The following is an 18,899-nucleotide window of genomic DNA, read 5'->3' on the forward strand; positions in this document are numbered from 1 at the left end:
AAAAAAAAAAAAAAAAAAAAAAAAACTTTGTCAAGGTACATGTGTGACTTCACTGTTTCCAGTAGCCACATTTTTAAAAAGCTAAGATAAATTTTGTTTTTCCTTTTTTTAGAGATAGAGTCTCACTGTTCATCCAGGCTGGAGTGCAGTGGTGTGATCACAGCTCACTGCAGCCTTGAACTCCTGGACACAAGGGATCCTCCCACTGCAGTCTCCCAAATAGCTGAGAATACAGGCACACCTGCCATGCGCAGCTAATTAAAAAAAAATTTTTTTTTGAAGAGATGAGGGTCTCAATATGTTGTCCAGGCTGATCTCAAACTCCTAGCTTCAAGCAGTCCTCCTGCCTCATCCTCCCAGAGTGCTGGGATTACAGGCATAAGCCACTGTGTCTGGCTTCTTTTTTAATTTTAAAATTTTTTTTTTTTGAGACGGAATCTCTCTCTGTCGCCCAGGCTGGAGTGCAGTGGCCGGATCTCGGCTCACTGCAAGTCCGCCTCCCAGGTTCAGCTGGGACTACAGGCGCCCGCCACCACGCCTGGCTAATTTTTTGTATTTTTAGTAGAGACGGGGTTTCATTGTGTTAGCCAGGATGATCTTGATCTCTTGACCTTGTGATCTGCCTGCCTCGGCCTCCCAAAGTGCTGGGATTACAGGCGTGAGCCACCGCGCCCGGCCAATATTTTTTATCTTTCTAGAGTTGAGATCTTGCCGTGTTGCCCAGGTTGGAGTGCGGTGACGATCATGATTCGCTGTGGCCTCAAACTCCCGGGCTCCAGTGATCCTCCTGCCTCAGCCTCCCAAGTTGCTGGAACCCCAGGCATGGGCCACTGCGTCTGGCCCAGGAGATAAATTTTCATAACTTATTTAACCAAGTATAACTAGAATATTATCATTTTATCATGTAATTAAGAAATTGTTCTGACCGGGCGCAGTGACTCATGCCTATAATCCCAGCACTTTGGAAGGCCAAAGTGGGCGGATTGCCTGAGGTCAGGAGTTCGAGACCAGCCTGGCCAACATGGTGAAACCCCGTCTCTACTAAAACGAAAATTAGCCAGGTGTGGGCTGGCCGCGGTGGCTCACGCCTGTAATCCCTGCAGTTTGGGAGGCCGAGGCAGGTGGAACACCTGAGGTCAGGAGTTCGAGACCAGCCTGGCCAACATGATGAAACCCCGCCTCTACTAAAAATAGAAAAAAAGTAGCCGGGCGTGGTGACCAACACCTGTAATCCCAGCAGCTACTCAGGAGGCTGAGACAGGAAAATCGCTTGAACCCAGGAAGTGGAGGTTGCCGTGAGCTGAGACTGCACCATTGAACCTGGGAGGTAGAGGTTGCAGTGAGCTGAGACCGCACCACTACACTCCAGCCTCAGCAACAAGAGCAAAACTCCATCTCAAAAAAAAAAAGGAACTCCAACACCAGAGCTGGAAGCCAGTGCTGGGCTCTTTCGCACAGAGGCGCCCACGCACAGACCAGGAGTACGAACCCAACTGTGCTGCTCTAGACGTGGGCCCTGGGATGGTCACCCAACCTTTGTGGCCTGGCTCTGCCTGGTCCCTGGGCCCTCTAGGAACAAGTCTGTGCTGGAAACGCCTCTTGGCTGAGGCTCGTTTTACTAGACATCCACTCTCAGCCGGGCGTTCTCCAGGCCCCGCACACCCACCCACCGTCAGAGGGAATGTCACCTCTTGGCCTTCGGGATTCGGAACAGCCTGGTGAAGTCTGCAGAAAGCCCTGGCCCCCAGCCCGCGGTCCACACGGCAGCCCACACCGCAAGGCACCTCTGGGCAGGACGCAGCATGAGCAAGGAGGAGATGGGGGCAGTAACTCGGGGCGCACTGCCTGGTGGGGACACTGTCTCCCTAGCTGAGTGACGGGGAACGAGGCACCATGACAAAACAGGCGTGGGGCAGAGGGCACGGCTCGCGGGAGTTGCAGAGGCGAGTTCACCCTGCTCCTGCTTCTGCGGGGCACTCATTTTTAGAACTACACTTATGTGGCCCCCAAAATAATGTCACGCCGCCAGGGAGAGCAGGCATGGGCAGGTGACACCGCTGTAAATCAGAGCGTTTCCAGCCCTCACACCGTGAGTCATCTGGCTCCCTGGAATGTTCTGTGCTCCAGTAAGGCCCGGGCCTGTGAGAAGTGGTTGGCTGTGAATCCCAGGAAGGGGAACTCGGGCTCACAGCCCCCTCCAACCTTCGCAGCCTCAGGACACTCAAACCACAGCCAGAAACACTCTGCCAGCCAGACATGCAGCTCCCATGGCCACCACTTTGAGACAGCAACTCCCCGTGACAAGAAACCCCCGAAACTGGGCGAGGCAGGGCCCTCTGTCAAATGACCACCCGGGAAGAAGCTGTGGAGAGACAGGAAGTGCAGGGACCACAGCAGGCTGGGTTTCCAGCTGGAGGAGGGAGGAGGGAGGGGGGCCCTGCCGTGGGCCCTGACGGTGAGCAGGAGGAAAGGAGTCTCAGAAGCAGGACCCCGACATGAGGGAGCAGGCCCAGCACCCCTTCCTCCTGTCCCCAGCCCCTGACCAGAGAGGAGGCCGCCATCTGGCTCTTGCTTCAGATATGCGGAACCCAGTGCTTCCGGCTGCACCCTGCAACATCCCACAGCACTCCGTGGGGGTCCGCAGGAAGAAGACTCCCCCGTGAGGGGAGGCGTGTGGAGCGCCACTGCCCCGACAGCAGCCACTGGCCACTCAGGGCTATGGGCACCCGACATGTGGCTGGTGGGATGGAGCTGTGCAGAGCGCAAAATGTATAGGAAACGGCCAGGCGTGCCACACTCGCCACACCCACACAGTCACATCCTGCAGGAACTTTTTTTTTTTTTTGGAGAAAAAGTTGTGCTCTTGTCGCCCAGGCTGGAGTGCAGTGGTGCAATCTCAGCTCACTGCAACCTCTACCTCCTGGGTTCAAGCAAGTCTCCTGCCTCAGCCTCCTCAGTAGCTGGGATTACAGGCACCCGCCACCACACCCGGCTCATTTTTGTATTATTAGTACTACTAACAATTTTTGTATTAGTAGTAGTACTAATACTTTTTTTTTTTTTGGTGAGATGGAGTCTCGCTCTGTCACCCAGGCTGGAGTGCAGTGGCGCGATTCGGCTCACTGCAAGCTCCGCCTCCCGGGTTCACCTTTTCTTCTGCTTCAGCCTCCTGAGTAGCTGGGACTACAAGCGCCGCCACCATGCCCGGCTAATTTTTTTGTATTTTTCGTAGAGACGGGGTTTGTTAGACCGTGTTAGCCAGGATGGTCTCGATCTCCTGACCTCGTGATCCGCCCGTCTCGGCCTCCCAAAGGGCTGGGATTACAGGCGTCAGCCACCGTGCCTGGCAATAATTTTTGTATTAGTAGTACCAATGATTTTTGTATTATTAGTAGAGCTAATATTTATGGCGTTAGTATTTGCCACGTTGGCCAGGCTGGCCTCAAATTCCTGACCTCATGATCTGCGCCCAGCTCGTGTTGAAGTTCGTTAGCCACCTTTGAGCAAGGGGCCCCATTTTCGCTTTGTCAGGGGCCTGCAAGGGCCGCCTGCTCCCTCGCCTGCCCTGCTCCTCGCTCTGCCCAGCTCCCACTCCTGCCTCCTATTTCTCTTTCTCTTTTTTTTTTTTGAGTTGAAATCTCACTCTGCTGCCCAGATTGGAGTGCAGTGGTGTGATCTTGGCTCACTGCAAGCTCTGCTTCCCGGGTTCAAGAGATTCTCCTGCCTCAGCCACCAGGTAGCTCGGGTCACAGGTGTGTGCCACCACACCTAGCTATTTTTTTTTTTTTAAGATGGAGTCTCATTCTGTAGCCCAGGCTGGAGTGCAGTGGTGCAGTCTCAGCTCACTGCAACCTCTGCCTCCTGGGTTCAAGTGAATCTCCTGGCTCGGCCTCCCAAGTAGCTGGGATTACAGGCATGCAACACCATGCCCAGCTAGATTTTTTTTTGTGTTTTTGGTAGAGATGGTGTTTCACTGTGTTGGCCAGGCTGGTCTTGAGCTCCTGACCTCAAGTGATCCACCCGCCTCGGCCTCCCAAAGTGCTGTGATTACAGGTGTGAGCCACCATGCCCGGCCAATTTTTTTTTTTTTGGTATTTTTTTGTAGAGATGGCGTTTCACCATATCTTTGGGAGGCCAAGGTGGACAAGCCCACTTGAGGCCAGGAGTCAAGGACCAGCCTGCCAACATGGTGAAATCTCATTTCTACAAAAAAAAAAAAAAAACAAAACTCCAAAAACATTCACTTTGAAGTGTTTTTTTTTTTTTTTTCTTTTATGAGACGGAGTCTCCGCTGTGTAGCTGAGGGCTGGAAGGTGAATGGTGCGATCTCGGCTCACTGCAGCCTTTGCCCTCCTGGGTTCAAGCGATTCTGCCCAGCCTCCCGGGTATCTGGGACTACCAGGCTGTGTGCCACCATGTCCAGCTAATGTGTTTTTATTGTTTTTTTTTTTTTTTTGAGATGGAGTTCTTGCTCTGTCGCCTAGGCTGCAGTAGCGCGATCTCCACTCACTGCAAGCTCCGCCTCCCGGGTTCACACCATTCTCCTACCTCAGCCTCCTGAGTAGCTGGGACTGCAGGCATCTGCCACTACGCCTGGCTAATTTTTTGTATTTTTTAGTAGAGACAGGGTTTCACTGTGTTCACCAGGATGGTCTTGATCTCCTGACCTTGTGATCCGGCCACCGCAACCTCCCAGAGTGCTGGGATTACAGGCGTGAGCCACCATGCCCGGCCATGCCCAGCTAATTTTTTGTATTTTTAGTAGAGATGGGGTTTTACCTTGTTAGCCAGGATGGTCTCGATCTCTTGACCTCGTGATCCGCCCACCTCGGCCTCCCAAAGTGCTGGTATTCCAGGCGTGAGCCACCGCGCCCGTCCCTGAAGTGGTTTTAGACTGAGAAGAAAGTTGCAAAGCACCGCACAGAGACTTTCCATGTGGCTTTATTTCACCGCAGTACCCTGATCTGAACCAGGAGGTGGGTGGAGCTGTGGCCTCAGCGGCATATACGTCCCATCCCATCACTGCCATGAGCCCTTGCGTCTCCTGTCTCCCCCATCTGGGCTGATCCCTCAGTGCATAAGGAAAGCTGGGGGGGTCTCCCATGGTCTGGCCTTGGAGGAGAGCTCGCTGGGGTCTCTGTGGCACCCCTCAGTCAGGCTGGGCTGCTCCTCAGGATTGTGCTGAGGTTCTGCGTCCTGGCAGGAGCCCCACAGAGGGGGCTGGGTCCCGCTGGGCCTTGGGAGGCTTGTGGCGGCTGCGTGTCTCACTCCGGTGACGCTGGCCTTGTCAGGTGGCGTCCACAGGTGCTCCGTTGGTTGCTTTTTCTCTGCCCTGGGAGAGGCTTACTGAGGCTGTGTGGCTGCCTGGGCCGCCTCTGACGCGCCCTGTGGATTGCAACATCCAGCGGGTCGCGTCTGCAACTGATGATTGCTACGGCGTTTGCCTCATGGGGATTTAAAAAAAAAATGGTTCATTTTTATAAAAAAGACATGGGCTGGCCGGGTGTGGTGGCTCGGGCCTGTAATTCCAGCACTTTGGGAGGCTGAGGGTGGTGGATCACCTGAGGTCAGGATTTTGAGACCAGCCTGATCAACATCGAGAAACTCTGTCTCTACTAAAAATACAAAATTAGCCGGGTGTGGTGGCTCATGCCAGTAATCCCAGCTACTCAGGAGGCTGAGGCAGGAGAATCCCTTGATTCCTGGAGGTAGAGATTGCCGTGAGCCGAGATTGCACCATCGCACTCCAGCCTGGGCAACAAGAGTGAAACTTCGTCTCAAAAAAAAAAGACATGGGCTCTCGCTGTTTCCCAGGCTGGCCTCGAACTCTTGGCTCAAGTAGTTCGCTCACTGCACCCAGCCTGTTGTGGGTTTATGTCAGCATAGTAGCACGCAGACGCGATGTGGAAAGTGCACAAGTATTTTGGTGGTGTGCAGTTGGTCTCTGATTCTCGGTGATGGATGTGGAGTCAGAGAGGGTTGAGTGGCCCTGCTGGGTGTGAACCTGCCTTTGACATTAGCCTTGTAGAGAGAGTGAAGGGCAGGGTGCTGGACAGGGAGGGGTCTGTGTCAGGCCAAGGAACTTGGTTTTAGGTGTGGCAGGTTCTGGGCTATGGCGCGGCCGCCCAAGTGGGCTAGCCCAGTGGTTTTTTTCCCATGGTACAGATGGGGAAACAGGCCCTGTGGAGGCTCCATCACCTGCAGTCACGTACCAGGCCTTTGCCAAAGCAGGACTCCCAGCCAGGCTGGAGCTCCCTGGCTGGAGCAGCATTGGGAGAATTCCTGGTGGTCCTGCATAGTGCAGCCTGAGGGGCTTGGGGTGTGTTGAGTCAGCTGACCTCCAGGGAAAAAATGGGGAGACACGTGGAGCAGAGCTTGGGGCGGCCGTTTGCTCTAGGGCAGGAAAGAAGCAGGGCTGGGGGCCATAGACTCCATCCTAGCCTCTCCCTGCTCTCTGCCTGTGGTAGGACACAACGTGCCAGGAATAGGTCCCTGGCAAGGTCTGTGTCCCGTCGTGGTCCAGGGTCTGGAAATGTCTCTGGTGGTCCCCCCTGGTGGTGGGCTTGGGAGTTGCACCAGTTGGGAAATGAAGAGGTGGGAAGTTGATGGCATCGCTTGTCTGGGAAAAGAGCGACGGGCTCACGGGGTGGAGGATGGCTCTGCGTCTCAAACCTCCCTCTCTCTCTCTCTTTTTTCTCTCTCAGGACAAACATCACGATGCTGCTCATGAAATCATCGAGACCATCCGGTGAGTACACGGCCTGCAGCGTGTTGTCTTCAGAGCCCGGGGCCGCTTCCGTGGACACCTGTGCCCTGCAGACTCTGTTGTGGGGATGGCTTCCGCAGGGGTGGATTCCTGGAGGTGTTGCGAAGCGGATCGGGGGACCCAGGGTCAGGTAGAGCTGCTTCCTCCAGCTCCATTCCTGGCCAGTGGGTGCAGAAGTCCTGAGCTGGTGGAGTGTCCAGTGGGTCCTCCAGGGGCGTTGCACTGCCTTCCTCTGTCTCCTTGTCAGTCTCCCCACTGTGGATTTTGGGCTGACCTTCACCCTCACCTGCCTTTGACGGCCTCCTGTGTCTGCCCCATGGGTACAGAGAGGAGCGTTCCGGGGGTGACTTGGATGGGCAGGAGGAGGAGGCCATGCCGTCCTCGTGAGCTCCAGCCTGGGCTCCAGGGTCTGCAGCGACAGTGCAGGGAGGCCCTCCGGGTGCCTCTCTGCTGCCCACTGGGAAGCTGCCCATGGTGGCCGGCATTCTGCCTGTCTCAGGTGCTCAGGGTCAGAACCCTCATTGTGTGGACCTGCAGGGAGGCCACATGTGTCCATGTGGCCCTGGCGTCTTGCTGGGCTGTTCCTTGGCATGCTGGGTGTGAGGACACCGCCTGTGCACACGCCCAGCATCTGTCCAGGCCTGCAGCTGCCACAAGGGCCACGCCGAGCTGCTCTTGGCCGGTGGCTTTGTGCCAGGCCCTGGCTCCTGAGGACTGTGGTTCACTGTTGGGGCCCGGCAGCCCCTCCCTGGCCAGGGTGTTTGAGGATTCAGTAAAATCGTTTGTGTAGGTTGGCCAGGGTGGGCCTGACCCAGGGCCTGTGCTTAGAACGTGGGATCTGGTTTTTTTTAATGTCATGATCTGTGGACCAGGCAGTGGAGTAGGGGCCCCTTTGTTCTTCGTAAAAGAATCCTGGTGTTATGGTTGGAGGGAGGGCTCTGGATCAGGCAGCTGGGCCCCAGCCCAGCCCCCGCCCAGCCCCAGCCCCAGCCCCAGCCCAGCTGCAGCATGCTCCTGGCAGCCGGCCGCCTCTCTCTGCCTGGGTTTCTCTTACTGCAGCCAGGGGCCAAGACTGTGCTGGCGTGGGCCTCTGTGGGTGCTCCTCACATAGGGCCCTGCAGTCTTTTTAAGGACGCTTAAGCCGTGTGCGCTGGCTCACGTCTGTAATCCCAGCACTTTGGAAGGCTGAGGCAGGGAGATCACTTGAAGCCAGGAGTTCGAGACCAGCCTGGGCAACCTGACGAAACCCTGTCTTTACTAAAAAAATACAAAAATTAGCCGGATGTGATGGCGGGTGCCTGTAGTCTCAGCTAGTTGGCTGAGGCAGGCGAATAGCTTGAACCCAGGAGGTGGAGGTTGCAGTGACCCAAGATGGTGCCACTGCACTCCAACCTGGGTGATAAGAGTGAGACTCCATTGCAAATAAATAAATAAATAAATAAGAATGTGCAGCTGGGCATGGTGGCTCGTGCCTGGACTCCCAGCACTTGGGGAGGCTGGGAGCGTTGATCATTTGAATCTAGGAGCTGGAGATTGGCCGGGCAACATAATGAGACCCCGTGTCTACAAGAAAGTAAAAAATTAGCTGGGCATGGTGGTGCATGCCTGTAGTCCCAGCTGCTTGGGGGGCTGAGGTGGGAGGATCACTTGAGCCCAGGAGGATCACTTGAGACCAGTGGCACTGTGATTGTGCCACCACCCACCAGCCAGGCAACAGAGTGAGACCCTGTCTCAAAAAACAAAACCCAAACAAGAAAGAGTGCTCCAGTGCTGTGGCTTCCCCAGGTCAGTGTTGTCTGTGCAGGTTCTGCCAGTGATGCCCAGACGTAGTCTCTCTGGGTTAGGGTCTTGGTGCAGCAGGTGTGGAAGCCCCCCTGTGACCAGGCTCTTGCTGGTGGGTCTCGAGGTGCTCAGGCAGCAGGTGAGTTGCATCTGCTCCCCATGGGAAGTGGCCCGCACAGGCTTCTGGGGTCAGAGGAGACTCCAGGCCCCGGATCTCAGGCAGTGATGGTGAGGGTGCCTCGCCGAGGAGACCCCGGGCCCCTGGATCTCAGGTGGTGATGGTGAGGTTGCCTGTCTGGCTGCATGCTCTCCTTCTGTAGGGCTCGGAGCTGACTGTCTTTTTATTTTTTGGAGACGGAGTCTGGCTCTGTCGCCCAGGCTGGAGTGCAGTGGCCGGATCTCAGCTCACTGCAAGCTCCGCCTCCCGGGTTTACGCCATTCTCCTGCCTCAGCCTCCCGAGTAGCTGGGACTACAGGCGCCCGCCACCTCGCCTGGCTAGTTTTTTTGTATTTTTTAAATGGAGACGGGGTTTCACTGTGTTAGCCAGGATGGTCTCGATCTCCTGACCTCGTGATCCGCCCGCCTCGGCCTCCCAAAGTGCTGGGATTACAGGTTTGAGCCACCGCGCCCGGCCGGAGCTGACTGTCTTGTTTGAACCTTGTGTGTTTTCTGGGGAGTGCATCTGGAGCTTAAGTGTTGTAGGGAGCAGGGGTCCAGGCACAGGGGTGCGCACCAACACCTGGGCATCCGTGATGTAGGCAGAGGCCTCGAAACTCAGACCCCCTGGAGAGGCTGCTTTCTGCTATGCGTCCCCAGCACATGACCAGGGTTCTCACAGTGTGACGCTGCACAGACCTTTTCTGTCTCACTTCCCCCAGAAACATTGATGACTTTCTTACACAGCAAACACCATTCAGTCCCCATACGGCCAGTGTCCCAAGCATGTCCTCCCACCGTGTTGTTTTTTTGGGTCAGAGTCTCGCTCCGCTGCTCAGGCTCAGGTGCAGTGGCGCCATCTCAGCTCACTGCAGCTTCCACCTCCTGGGTGCAAGCAATTCTCCTGCCTCAGCCTCCCAAGTAGCAGGGATTACAGGTGTTTGCAGCCACGCCCAGCTAACTTTTGTATTTTTAGTAGAGATGGGATTTTGCCATGTTGGCCAGGCTGGTCTCAAACTCCTGGCCTCAAGTGATCCAGCCCCCTCGGCCTCCCGAAGTGCGGGGAGGGCTGTTGTTTAAAGATGGTTTGGCTGTCCCAGGCTCTCCTCGTTTGGATGTCCACTTGAGAATCAGCCCCTCCATTTCTCCAGAAAAGCCAAGTGGGCTTTTTCTAGAAATTGGTTTGAGCCTGCAGTTCAGTTTGGGGAAAGGGGTGTTTAAACAATGTCACTTCCAGGTATTCCTGTTTCGGTGCTTTTTTTTTTTTTTGCGAGGCGGAGTCTCGCTTTCTGACCCAGGCTGGAGTACGGTGGCATGATCTCGGCTCACTGCAACCTCCATCTTCCAGGTTCAAGCAATTCTTCTTCCTCAGCCTTCCAAGTAGCTGGGATTACAGGTGCCCACCACCACGTCTGGCAAATTTTTGTGTTTTTAGTAGAGACGGCGTTTCACCATGTTGATCAGGCTGGTCTCGAACTCCTGACCTCGTGATCCACCCGCCTCAGCCTCCCAAAGCACTGGGATTACAGATGTGAGCCACTGCGCTTGGCCTTTGATGCTTTTTTATGTGGCATTTTGACAATCCTTTGCTGCCAGTATGTATAAAGACTGCTCCCTTTTGTCTGCCGGCCTTGCCTGTGCTGAGCTCTGGCGGCGTCCACACATATCCCTTAGCGTGCTCTGTGGCGCAGAACCACGGGACTGAGTGAACGCCATACGGCTGCTCCTTTCAGGCTGCTTGCTGCTTGAGTGTTTTTCTTGCCAAGTTGCTCTGGCCAGGACCTCCTGGACGATGTGATGAGAAGTAACTGCAGACGGCCTTGCTCACGTCAATCTCGGGGGCCTCACTCAGTGCCTGGGGCTTTTCGTGATCTGCGTCGTGGGGTCCCCTGCCGGTGTCGTCCAGGTGTGCAGGTGTTGACCAGGCTGGGGAGGGGTGACGAGAGGCACCAATAATCGCAGAGGGCAGGTACTGCAGCCCTTCTGACAGGATGCTGTGTCTCTCAGTGTGGAGGGGTCTCGGGGGCACCTGAACCTGAGGTTGGGTCCTGGCCAGCTGGTTGGAGTCTGTGGCCGGGTAGGGACTTGGTGTGGGGTGGGGGCAATGAAGCTGCTCTCAGAGTTCCGGAAAGCTGCCAGCTGGACTTAGCAGGTCGAGAGGAGTGAGGAGCAGAGGCCGAACCCCCATCCCTCCCTGTTCCCTCCTGCAGACCCGCAGGCCAGGTGGCTGGGGAAGGTGGGCCTGCTGCTGTCACAGTGGCTCGGTGACTGATCCCATGCCGTTTTCAAGTAGAAGGTGTGCTCTTCCATTTCTAGCCTCTTGTGGGTACTGTCCTGATGCACCAAATGCCATCCTGCATGCTTTCCCACCTGCCCACGTGGGGCTGCTCAGATCTCTGTCCTGGTTCCTTTGGTGAATTGCAGTGACTAATTTTAGAGTGAAGCAGCGTTTCCTCCCCGGGAGGTGCCGCGCGTGGTTGTGAGGTGCCACTGTCCAGTTCCCTCACGTTTTTAAGGGATTGTGGGGTGTGTTGGTAGGGGATGTTGGTCGGCTGTTTCCTTTCTTGTCCTTTCTTTCCAGCCCTTTGTGTCTCTATGGTTTTGGTGTCAGGATGATGCTGGCTGCATAAAAACTGAAAAAGTTTCTGTAGGTTTAGTGTTGTGTCTTGTCAGTGTGTGATGGAATTCACCAGTGAAGCCGTCAGGGCCTGGAGCCATCTCTAGGAAGTGAACTCTGACAGGTGTAGAGCTGCGGAGCTGTTGTTTCTTCTGTGTCGGTTTCGGTCATTCGTTTCCCTCGGGGGATGTTTCATTGCGGCTGTTGGATTTGTTGGTATACCATTTTCTTTTGTTTTTATTGTGGAGACAGTCTCGCTCTGTCACCCAGGCTGGAGTGAAGTGGCGCGATCTTGGCTCACTGCAGCTTCAACCTCCTAGGTTGAAGTGATTCTCCTGCCCCAGCCTCCCAAGTGCCAGGGACTACAGGCATGAACTACCACACCTGGCTCCGTTTTCTTAGTATCCCTGATTCTCCTCTTACTGTCTGTAAGTTCTGCAGGGATGATGCCCCTTTCATGATTGGGTCTTTTTTTTTTTGAGATGGAGTCTCACTCTGTTGCCCAGGCTGGAGTGCAAGGGCATGATCTCGGCTCACTGCAACCTCCGCCTCCTGGGTTCAGGCAGTTCTGCCTCAGCCTCCCAAGTAGCTGGGACTACAGGCATGTGCCACCACACCTGGCTAATTTTGTATTTTTAGTACAGGTGGGGTTTCACCATGTTGGCCAGGCTGCTCGTGAACTCCTGACCACAGATGATCCACCCGCCTCGGCCTCCCACAGTGCTGGGATGACAGGCGAGAGCCACTGCGCCTGGCCTTCATGATCGTTTTCAATATGGTATCAGGATCCAAGTGAGGTCAAAGAGTTTTCATGGGCTGGTTTGTTTCCGTCTCTTCATCTATGGCCCCCTCAGCCTCATTTTTCCTGGCAGTGTTTGTTGATGAAGCTCTGCTGTATTTTGAGATTAGTTAAATCTTCAAATTCCAGTTGGCTTTATTTTATTTATTTATTTATTTTTGAGATGGAGGTTTTGCTTTTGGTGCCCAGGCTGGAGTGCGGTGGCGCGATCTCAGCTCACTGCAACCTCCACCTCCCAGGTTCAAGCGATTCTCTTGCCTCAGCCTCCTGAGTAGCTGAGATTACAGGCATGCAACAGCATGCCTGGCTAATTTTGTATATTTAGTAGAGATGGAGTTTCTTCATGTTGGTCAGGCTGGTCTCAAACTCCTGACCTCGTGATCTACCCACCTCGGCCTCCCAAAGTGCTGAGGTTACAGGCATGAGCCACCACACCTGGCACCAGTTGACTTTAGTTTCTAGTCGATCGGTTGCTTTTTGAGCTCTGATGTGGCCAGTGGGTCCCTAGACCAGCCCTGTAGCGGGTGCGTTCACTTAGCTCCCCAGAGCCACCGGTATGTGGCCTGGAAGCCATGTGAAATCAGTGTGCTTCAGTAACAGCTTCATGGTGCACATCATAGCCTTAGTTTTGAAGTCACGCCTCCCTTCTCTCTCCACTCTGAGTGGAGTGGTAGGGATGTTTGTTTTCTATTGGAGAGGATGCAGTGTTTAAGAACATGCTGGTAATGCTCAAGATTTTCACGCCTATAATCCCAGCGCTGTGGGAGGCTGAGGTGGGCGGATTGCTTCAGATCAGGAGTTCGAGACCAGCCTGGCCAACATGGCCTAACCCCGTCTCTAATAAAAATACAAAAATTAGCTGGGCGTGGTGCCGGGTGCCTGTAATTCCAGCTACTCGGGAGGCTGAGGCAGGAGAATCACTTGAACCCGGGAGGTGGAGGTTGCAGTGAACCAAAATCACAACAGTGCACTCCAGCCTGGGTGACAGAGCGAGACTCTGTCACAAAAACGAACAAACAAACAAAAAGACAAAAAACAAAACCAAAAAAACCAAATCCCTCCTGATCGTTTCTGCTGCTGTGTTTCAGATGGGTGTGTGAAGAAATCCCGGATCTCAAGCTCGCTATGGAGAATTACGTTTTAATTGACTATGACACCAAAAGGTAAGCAGAGTCCTGCCCAGCCACTCCGCTCTGAGGACAGACTTGGCTCTTGGGGAGGACAGGAGGACGCATCCTATAATTAGCTCTTCTTAGATGGTGCAAGCTGATCTGAAATTTCCTTTTAGAGTTGGCCGTGGCCACCATAAAGTTATTTTGGTAGGAAATGTTTATCAACTCTTGGCAAAGGCTGTCAGAGGCTGGACAGAATTGGAAACTCCGGTTGTGGAAAGTGGGATTGGCATGTGTGGAGTCAGCCTGCGCTAGTGATGGCTCTTTTTATAGCGGGCGGCTGACGGCCAGAAGTCCGAGTTCCTGCCTGAGGCTGCTGGGAGGGCCTGGGCGACTTTAGGCTCCTTGGCAGCTCTGCTTAGATCTCAGTTGGGTTTAGTTAGTCCCTCTGTCTCCAGCCCTGTGGCTGTTAGCAGTTTTGCCCTGGCAGCTTCTGGGTCTTGGAGGAGGGTCTTGTGGGTGGAGAGGGGCAGGGCTGTCTCTGGAATGCTTGCTTGGAAGTGTTTTGTTTTTCTTTGAGAAGGAAGACATTCCAGGCTGACGCCTTTTTCAGCTCTTGGGAGTCTGAAATCAACAGAGTAGTCCTCCGTCAAGGGCTATGCTGTTGTGAGCTTAGGTGAGCCCCTCTCCACAGAGAGTCAAGCCTAGAGGGCCCTGGCGCCCTCCCAGGCTGAGCACATGGCTGCACTTGACCTGGCTCTCCGGCCTCGGGGGCGTGTGGGAGGGGCTCCTGTGTCTGTGGTCAGCGGTCTCAGCCTCAGTAAGCCTCGAGATCCTGTGCCCCTCCCTTAAGCCCTGCCCATTCCCTGGTCAGCACCCTGGTACCCCACAAGTAGACAAGCGCGTTGCTGGCAGGGTCCTCCATGCCGACCCGCTGCTGTGGATTTCACACCACCTGCTCCGCAAGTCCGGGCCTCTCGCCATCCCTCATCAGGCGTGATGGTGTGCTGGGCCTTCCCTGGTTTAGTATAAAGGGTGTGATGCAGCGTGCAGATAAACAGCCGCATGGCAGGGTCCACAGGGAGGGGCCTGCAGGGCCCTGCACAGAGCTATGTCTCCGTGGAGTTGGGGTGCACTCACCCCAAAGCTCTTTGCACCCTGTGCTTTCGGGTTTTCACGGAGGCTTCTTGGAGACTTGCTTGATGATTGCCTCCATCTCTCGCTAAGCTTCTTACTGCAGCTTGGACCTACACAAAAGATGCTCCCATCACCTAGAAGTTCCCAGTGATCAGGAGCTTTATGAGGAACCGGAGGCCCCTCGCGTGGGTGGGTGTTGTTGGGCTGAGCCGTTTCATATTAACCTGGGGCGCTTATGGTGCCTCACTTGTGTGTGGCCAGCGTCTGCCTTGGCTCTGAGCAGCGAGCGTGTCAGACGCTGTGCTCACGGCGCCCCTGCACGTGGGTGTGTGGCGTCCTTCCCCTTCGCGTGGGATGGGCTTAGCCAAGGCTGGAAGGACGTCAGGGACAGGCTGGGCAGGGGGTAATCGTTGGAGCTGGGAGGACCACCCGAGGGACCGAGCCATCAGGGCTTCAGGCCAAGGACAGCCCAGCTCCTCTGAGCACCTGCATTTGCACATCCTGCCAGGGAAGGGTCTCTTCCCGGGAGTATGCAGAGATGATTTTGGGAGGGTCTGGTTGTCAGGGTTGAAGGCGGCGTGTAGAAGTGAAAACACAGGAAGGGCCAGCACTGCTCCCCGGAGCTGTGGGGAAGGCGGGAGGCAGCAGGCTGGCTCTGTTGGATCATCCGGCCCTGGCCAGATGCTGCTCATGGACCGAGGCCCACACGGTGCCTGCTGGCCCTTCACACCAGCTGGGCTACCTCCGCCCCTGTGTCCTTCGTCCTCCGGGTGATCCAGGTTCTGTGTGGCTGTGCTCCCGGGGCTGTCAGCTGGCTTTTGTTCTTAGTGTTTGCTGCTCTTAAGTTCTCTTGCTTTATCCCCTGCAGCTGCTGCTTAAGGAAAGCGTGAACCTGGCCTTTGGAGCACAGGTTTTCCTATGAGGAACGGAAAGTGTGAACCTGGGGCACACACTGCCCAGGTGAACTCAGGGCTGCCCGGGCGAGGCAGGAAGAGCATGAGGCTGGGGCTGGGGCGGGAGCAGGGGTCTGATTGCGCAGCCACGTCTCGGAGCATCTGCCAGGCTCTTGGGGTTGCCCTTGGGAGGAAGCTGCCTGCGTGCACGTGGAGGCGGCGGAGGAAGGAGGCGGAGGAAAGTCCCAGCCGCGCCCCGCCCCCTGCACAGGTGCAGGTCCCCTCGGTGCTGGGGACTGGATTGTTCTCTGGCGGGGGCTGTCCTGGGCACTGCAGGGTGCCGAGCAGGGTCCCTGTCTCCATCTGTTGCTTGCCTCGCCATGTTCCTGGGGTCCCCGGTGAGAGCCACTGTGTGTGACAGTGAGGTTACCCCTCCTCCTCCTGTCTCTTGGTCTGCTCTGGACACCTGAAGTGGTGGAACAGATGCTGTCGTCCACATTTTGCCAGTGCGTCCAACAGGCTTGGAAGATGAGCAAGTTATCCCAGGTCGAGACTGGACAGATGAGGCCAGGCAGACCCTGCAGCAGGCCTGCCCCCACCCTGGAAGCCCCTCTGAGCCTGGGCCTGGGCGTGGCCTGTGTTTCTTGTGGCTCACATGCCCCACAGACCGTGGGCACTCCCTGAGCACAGGTGGGCCCTGCTGCCCGGTTGGCCTCCCTGGATGCTGTTGGCCACACCTTCCAGGTAAACGAAGGACGGCCCTGTGGCTAGGGGTCTGAGGGCGGGGGCAGAGCGCGCTGCCGGGGGACTGAGTCCCACGGGGACTGGCTGTGGCCAGCGTCTGAGCGTGACACACCTGCGCACCGCGCCACGCGAGTCGGAGCTTTTGAAGGGCACACGTGCACCAGAAGCAGGTGGGCGTGGGTGGGGCCAGCCCTCCCTTTCTGGGGCAGTGCTCCTCCCTCCTGCACATGGGCCCAGTCAGAGGGGCCCAGTGATTCGCCTGGGACCCGCAGCCATGCTCACCTACCTCCTGGCGATGTCGTGCGTCCGCCCAGGCCAGGGCAAGGAAAGACCCTCTTGGCCCCCTGCCCCAGGGGTCCTGCTGTTGGGCCGGCCCGAGTCCCCCCTCGAGCCTCTTTCTCTCCTCCACGCCTCCCAGGCACACCTGGACGCTCGGCTTGTGTGGGGAACCTGGGGCAGGTCAGGACTCGCCCCCCCGGAGGGCGCTCAGGCTTTCCTGCTACCGGACTCTCGGTCGGCCTCTCGCCTGTGCGTCAAACGCTGAAATCTCCATCAGGGTGAAAGTGACGGGGCTCTCGCCAGACGACGGGTCGTTGGCGGCAGCTGGCTAGTGGCTGTCCAGGCAGAGACCACACCTTGGAGCCTGCCCTGTCCGTGTGCTGTCCCCTCCTATGCATGCGGCTCGCTCTGGCCCGTGTGACCAGGGCCTTCCCTTGCCTTTTTCAGCTTCGAGAGCATGCAGAGGCTCTGCGACAAGTACAACCGCGCCATCGATAGCATCCACCAGCTGGTAGGTGGCTTGCCCTGCCCAGGCGGTCAGTAGTAGTGCTAGGCTCCCAGAGCCCTTACGTCACCACCTTGTGGCACAGGGCTTCCCTTAGAGCCCCCAGGGATTGGAACGTGTAGCATGGGGGGACCATGGTCTGTGGATGAGTAGTGTGGGGTCTGCTGAGGCTGGGCTCTGTCCTCGTGGGTCATGCCAACTGCGTGCTGTGGCCATGTGCCAACGCAGAGCTGTCCGTGGTTTGTGTGCTGAGGCAGGGCCCTGAGGGTTGTGGTGTCTGCACATGCCTCTGCAACCCTGGGTGTGTGCCCACGGGCCCCAGCAGAGGTGGGTCCCTGTCCTCCCCAGGCTGTGTGAATACTGGCCTTCCCCTTGTACCTCCCCCACAACCGCCTGCCTTCATCAGGCTGGATGCTGGCCTGGGCTGCACCCTTGGGCACCCCGGTCCTGCCGTGTCTCGTGAGGCTTTCCTCACACAGGACGGGGGACACAGCGAGCTGGGGTGTAGCAGGGAGGGGACCGTGCTGCTTCCCATGTTCTAGAAGGCGCCGGGGGCCCCTGGGGCATGAGGGCAGGGAAGCTCTTTCTTGAAGGTCTTGCTGTGGAGGGAGTCCTGCTGGGGGCGGCATGGGCTCACTGAGCCCTCCTGAGTGGGGCTGGGCTGCGCCACCCCATGAGCCTGCCACCCTGCCCTGGCTTCCCCTCACCACGTGCATGCAGCTCTGAGGGCCCTGAGAACTGAGCTGGCCGGGGCGAGAGGGGACCACCTCAGCCTGCTGCAGGCGGTGGGAAGGAAGGCGGGGTTCCAGGTGGTTGAGTCAGATGAGGTGTGGTAGTCTCAAGGCTTTCACGGGGCTCGGGGCACCTGATGGGGGTCCCTTGGTATCAGCGCCCCCACCCTGCCACCTCGGCCCAGAGGAGGGATGGTGGTCTCGGTGGTCTTGCCGGTGAGGAGAGAGGCCTGTGGTGGGAGGAGGAGCCTCCTGGGACCCCTCTGAGATGGGGCTTGTCTCTGGGGATGCTGCTTTGCTGCTTGTAGGAAATGGGGCTGGGTTGGAAACCAACCTGGGAACCTGGCGGCCACCCCACAGGGGGACGAGAGGCCCTGTAGCCGGCTCCCTGCTTCTGCTGGGAAAGGGCCTAGGTCTCAGGGGTGGAGGGGCTGGGCAGCCTGTAGCCGTACAGTTTATGTGACATGGCCAGGCCACCCTCCGTCTGCAGTGGAAGGGCACCACGCAGCCCATGAAGCTGAACACGCGGCCGTCCACCGGGCTCCTGCGCCATATCCTGCAGCAGGTCTACAACCACTCGGTGACTGACCCCGAGAAGCTCAACAACTACGAGCCCTTCTCCCCGGAGGTGTACGGGGAGACCTCCTTCGACCTGGTGGCCCAAATGATCGACGAGATCAAGATGACCGACGACGACCTGTTTGTGGACTTGGGGAGCGGTGAGTGTCGTCCGCCACGCCCGGCTGCTGTGCACTTCCAGGCCACATGCTCTGTGCCTGACCCACACCTGCTTGGAGAAGAGTTTAACGGGACTCGCGATGTTGGCGTGGAGGGCGCTTCCTTTTCCCGGCCCTTCTGTCCCGTTGTGGGTCCGTTCCTTTCCCCAGCCCTGACCTTCCCCAGAGCCCGGGGCTCTACCCAGAGGGGAGAAATCGCAGGAACCCAGTTGTTCCAGACCAGGCCCATCCTTCCAGGTGCCCAGAGACTCTGCTTTTCCCCTGCTTCCCACCAGCTGGGGAGCTAGACCTGTGCCCCTCTGTCGCTCACTCCCAGAAGCTGCCACTCGCTAGCATGGGCCCCAGCCCAGTCCCCACCCACACTACAGCCTACTGCGGTCCTTCCCTGGGCACATCTGCTCCCTTTGCAGAGGCTGGAAAGGTCCCATGCAGAGGAAAACCCCAGCTCCCTGGGCTCATGGAGGCCCTCTCGCCTTCCCTGCATCCCCAGCCTCCCTCAGTACCCCTGCGTCTGGGCCATGCCCTGCCCCTCCCAGGTTGGGGCTCAGGGTGGCCTCGGTGAGTCCCCACAGACCACCTCCCACCTGCTGGCATTCTTTCAGCCTCTCCCTGCACTCAGAGTCTGACAGGCGACAGGCTC

At 57.0% G+C, this 18,899-nt stretch overlaps 1 protein-coding gene across 1 annotated transcript in view; it reads left to right on the plus strand.

Moving 5' to 3' along the window:
- The window catches only part of DOT1L (DOT1 like histone lysine methyltransferase), a 70,697-nt gene that overhangs the window by 11,080 nt on the left and 40,718 nt on the right, over positions 1–18,899 (plus strand). Inside the window, 4 exon segments of the mRNA XM_017874877.1 lie at positions 6,705–6,748; positions 13,210–13,284; positions 16,734–16,797; positions 18,013–18,241. Of these exon segments, the coding sequence (XP_017730366.1) occupies positions 6,705–6,748; positions 13,210–13,284; positions 16,734–16,797; positions 18,013–18,241 (412 nt within the window).

This window comes from Rhinopithecus bieti, unplaced genomic scaffold, assembly GCF_001698545.2.
Source record: "Rhinopithecus bieti isolate Rb0 unplaced genomic scaffold, ASM169854v2 scaffold_9769, whole genome shotgun sequence".
Classification (NCBI taxonomy): domain Eukaryota; kingdom Metazoa; phylum Chordata; class Mammalia; order Primates; family Cercopithecidae; genus Rhinopithecus; species Rhinopithecus bieti.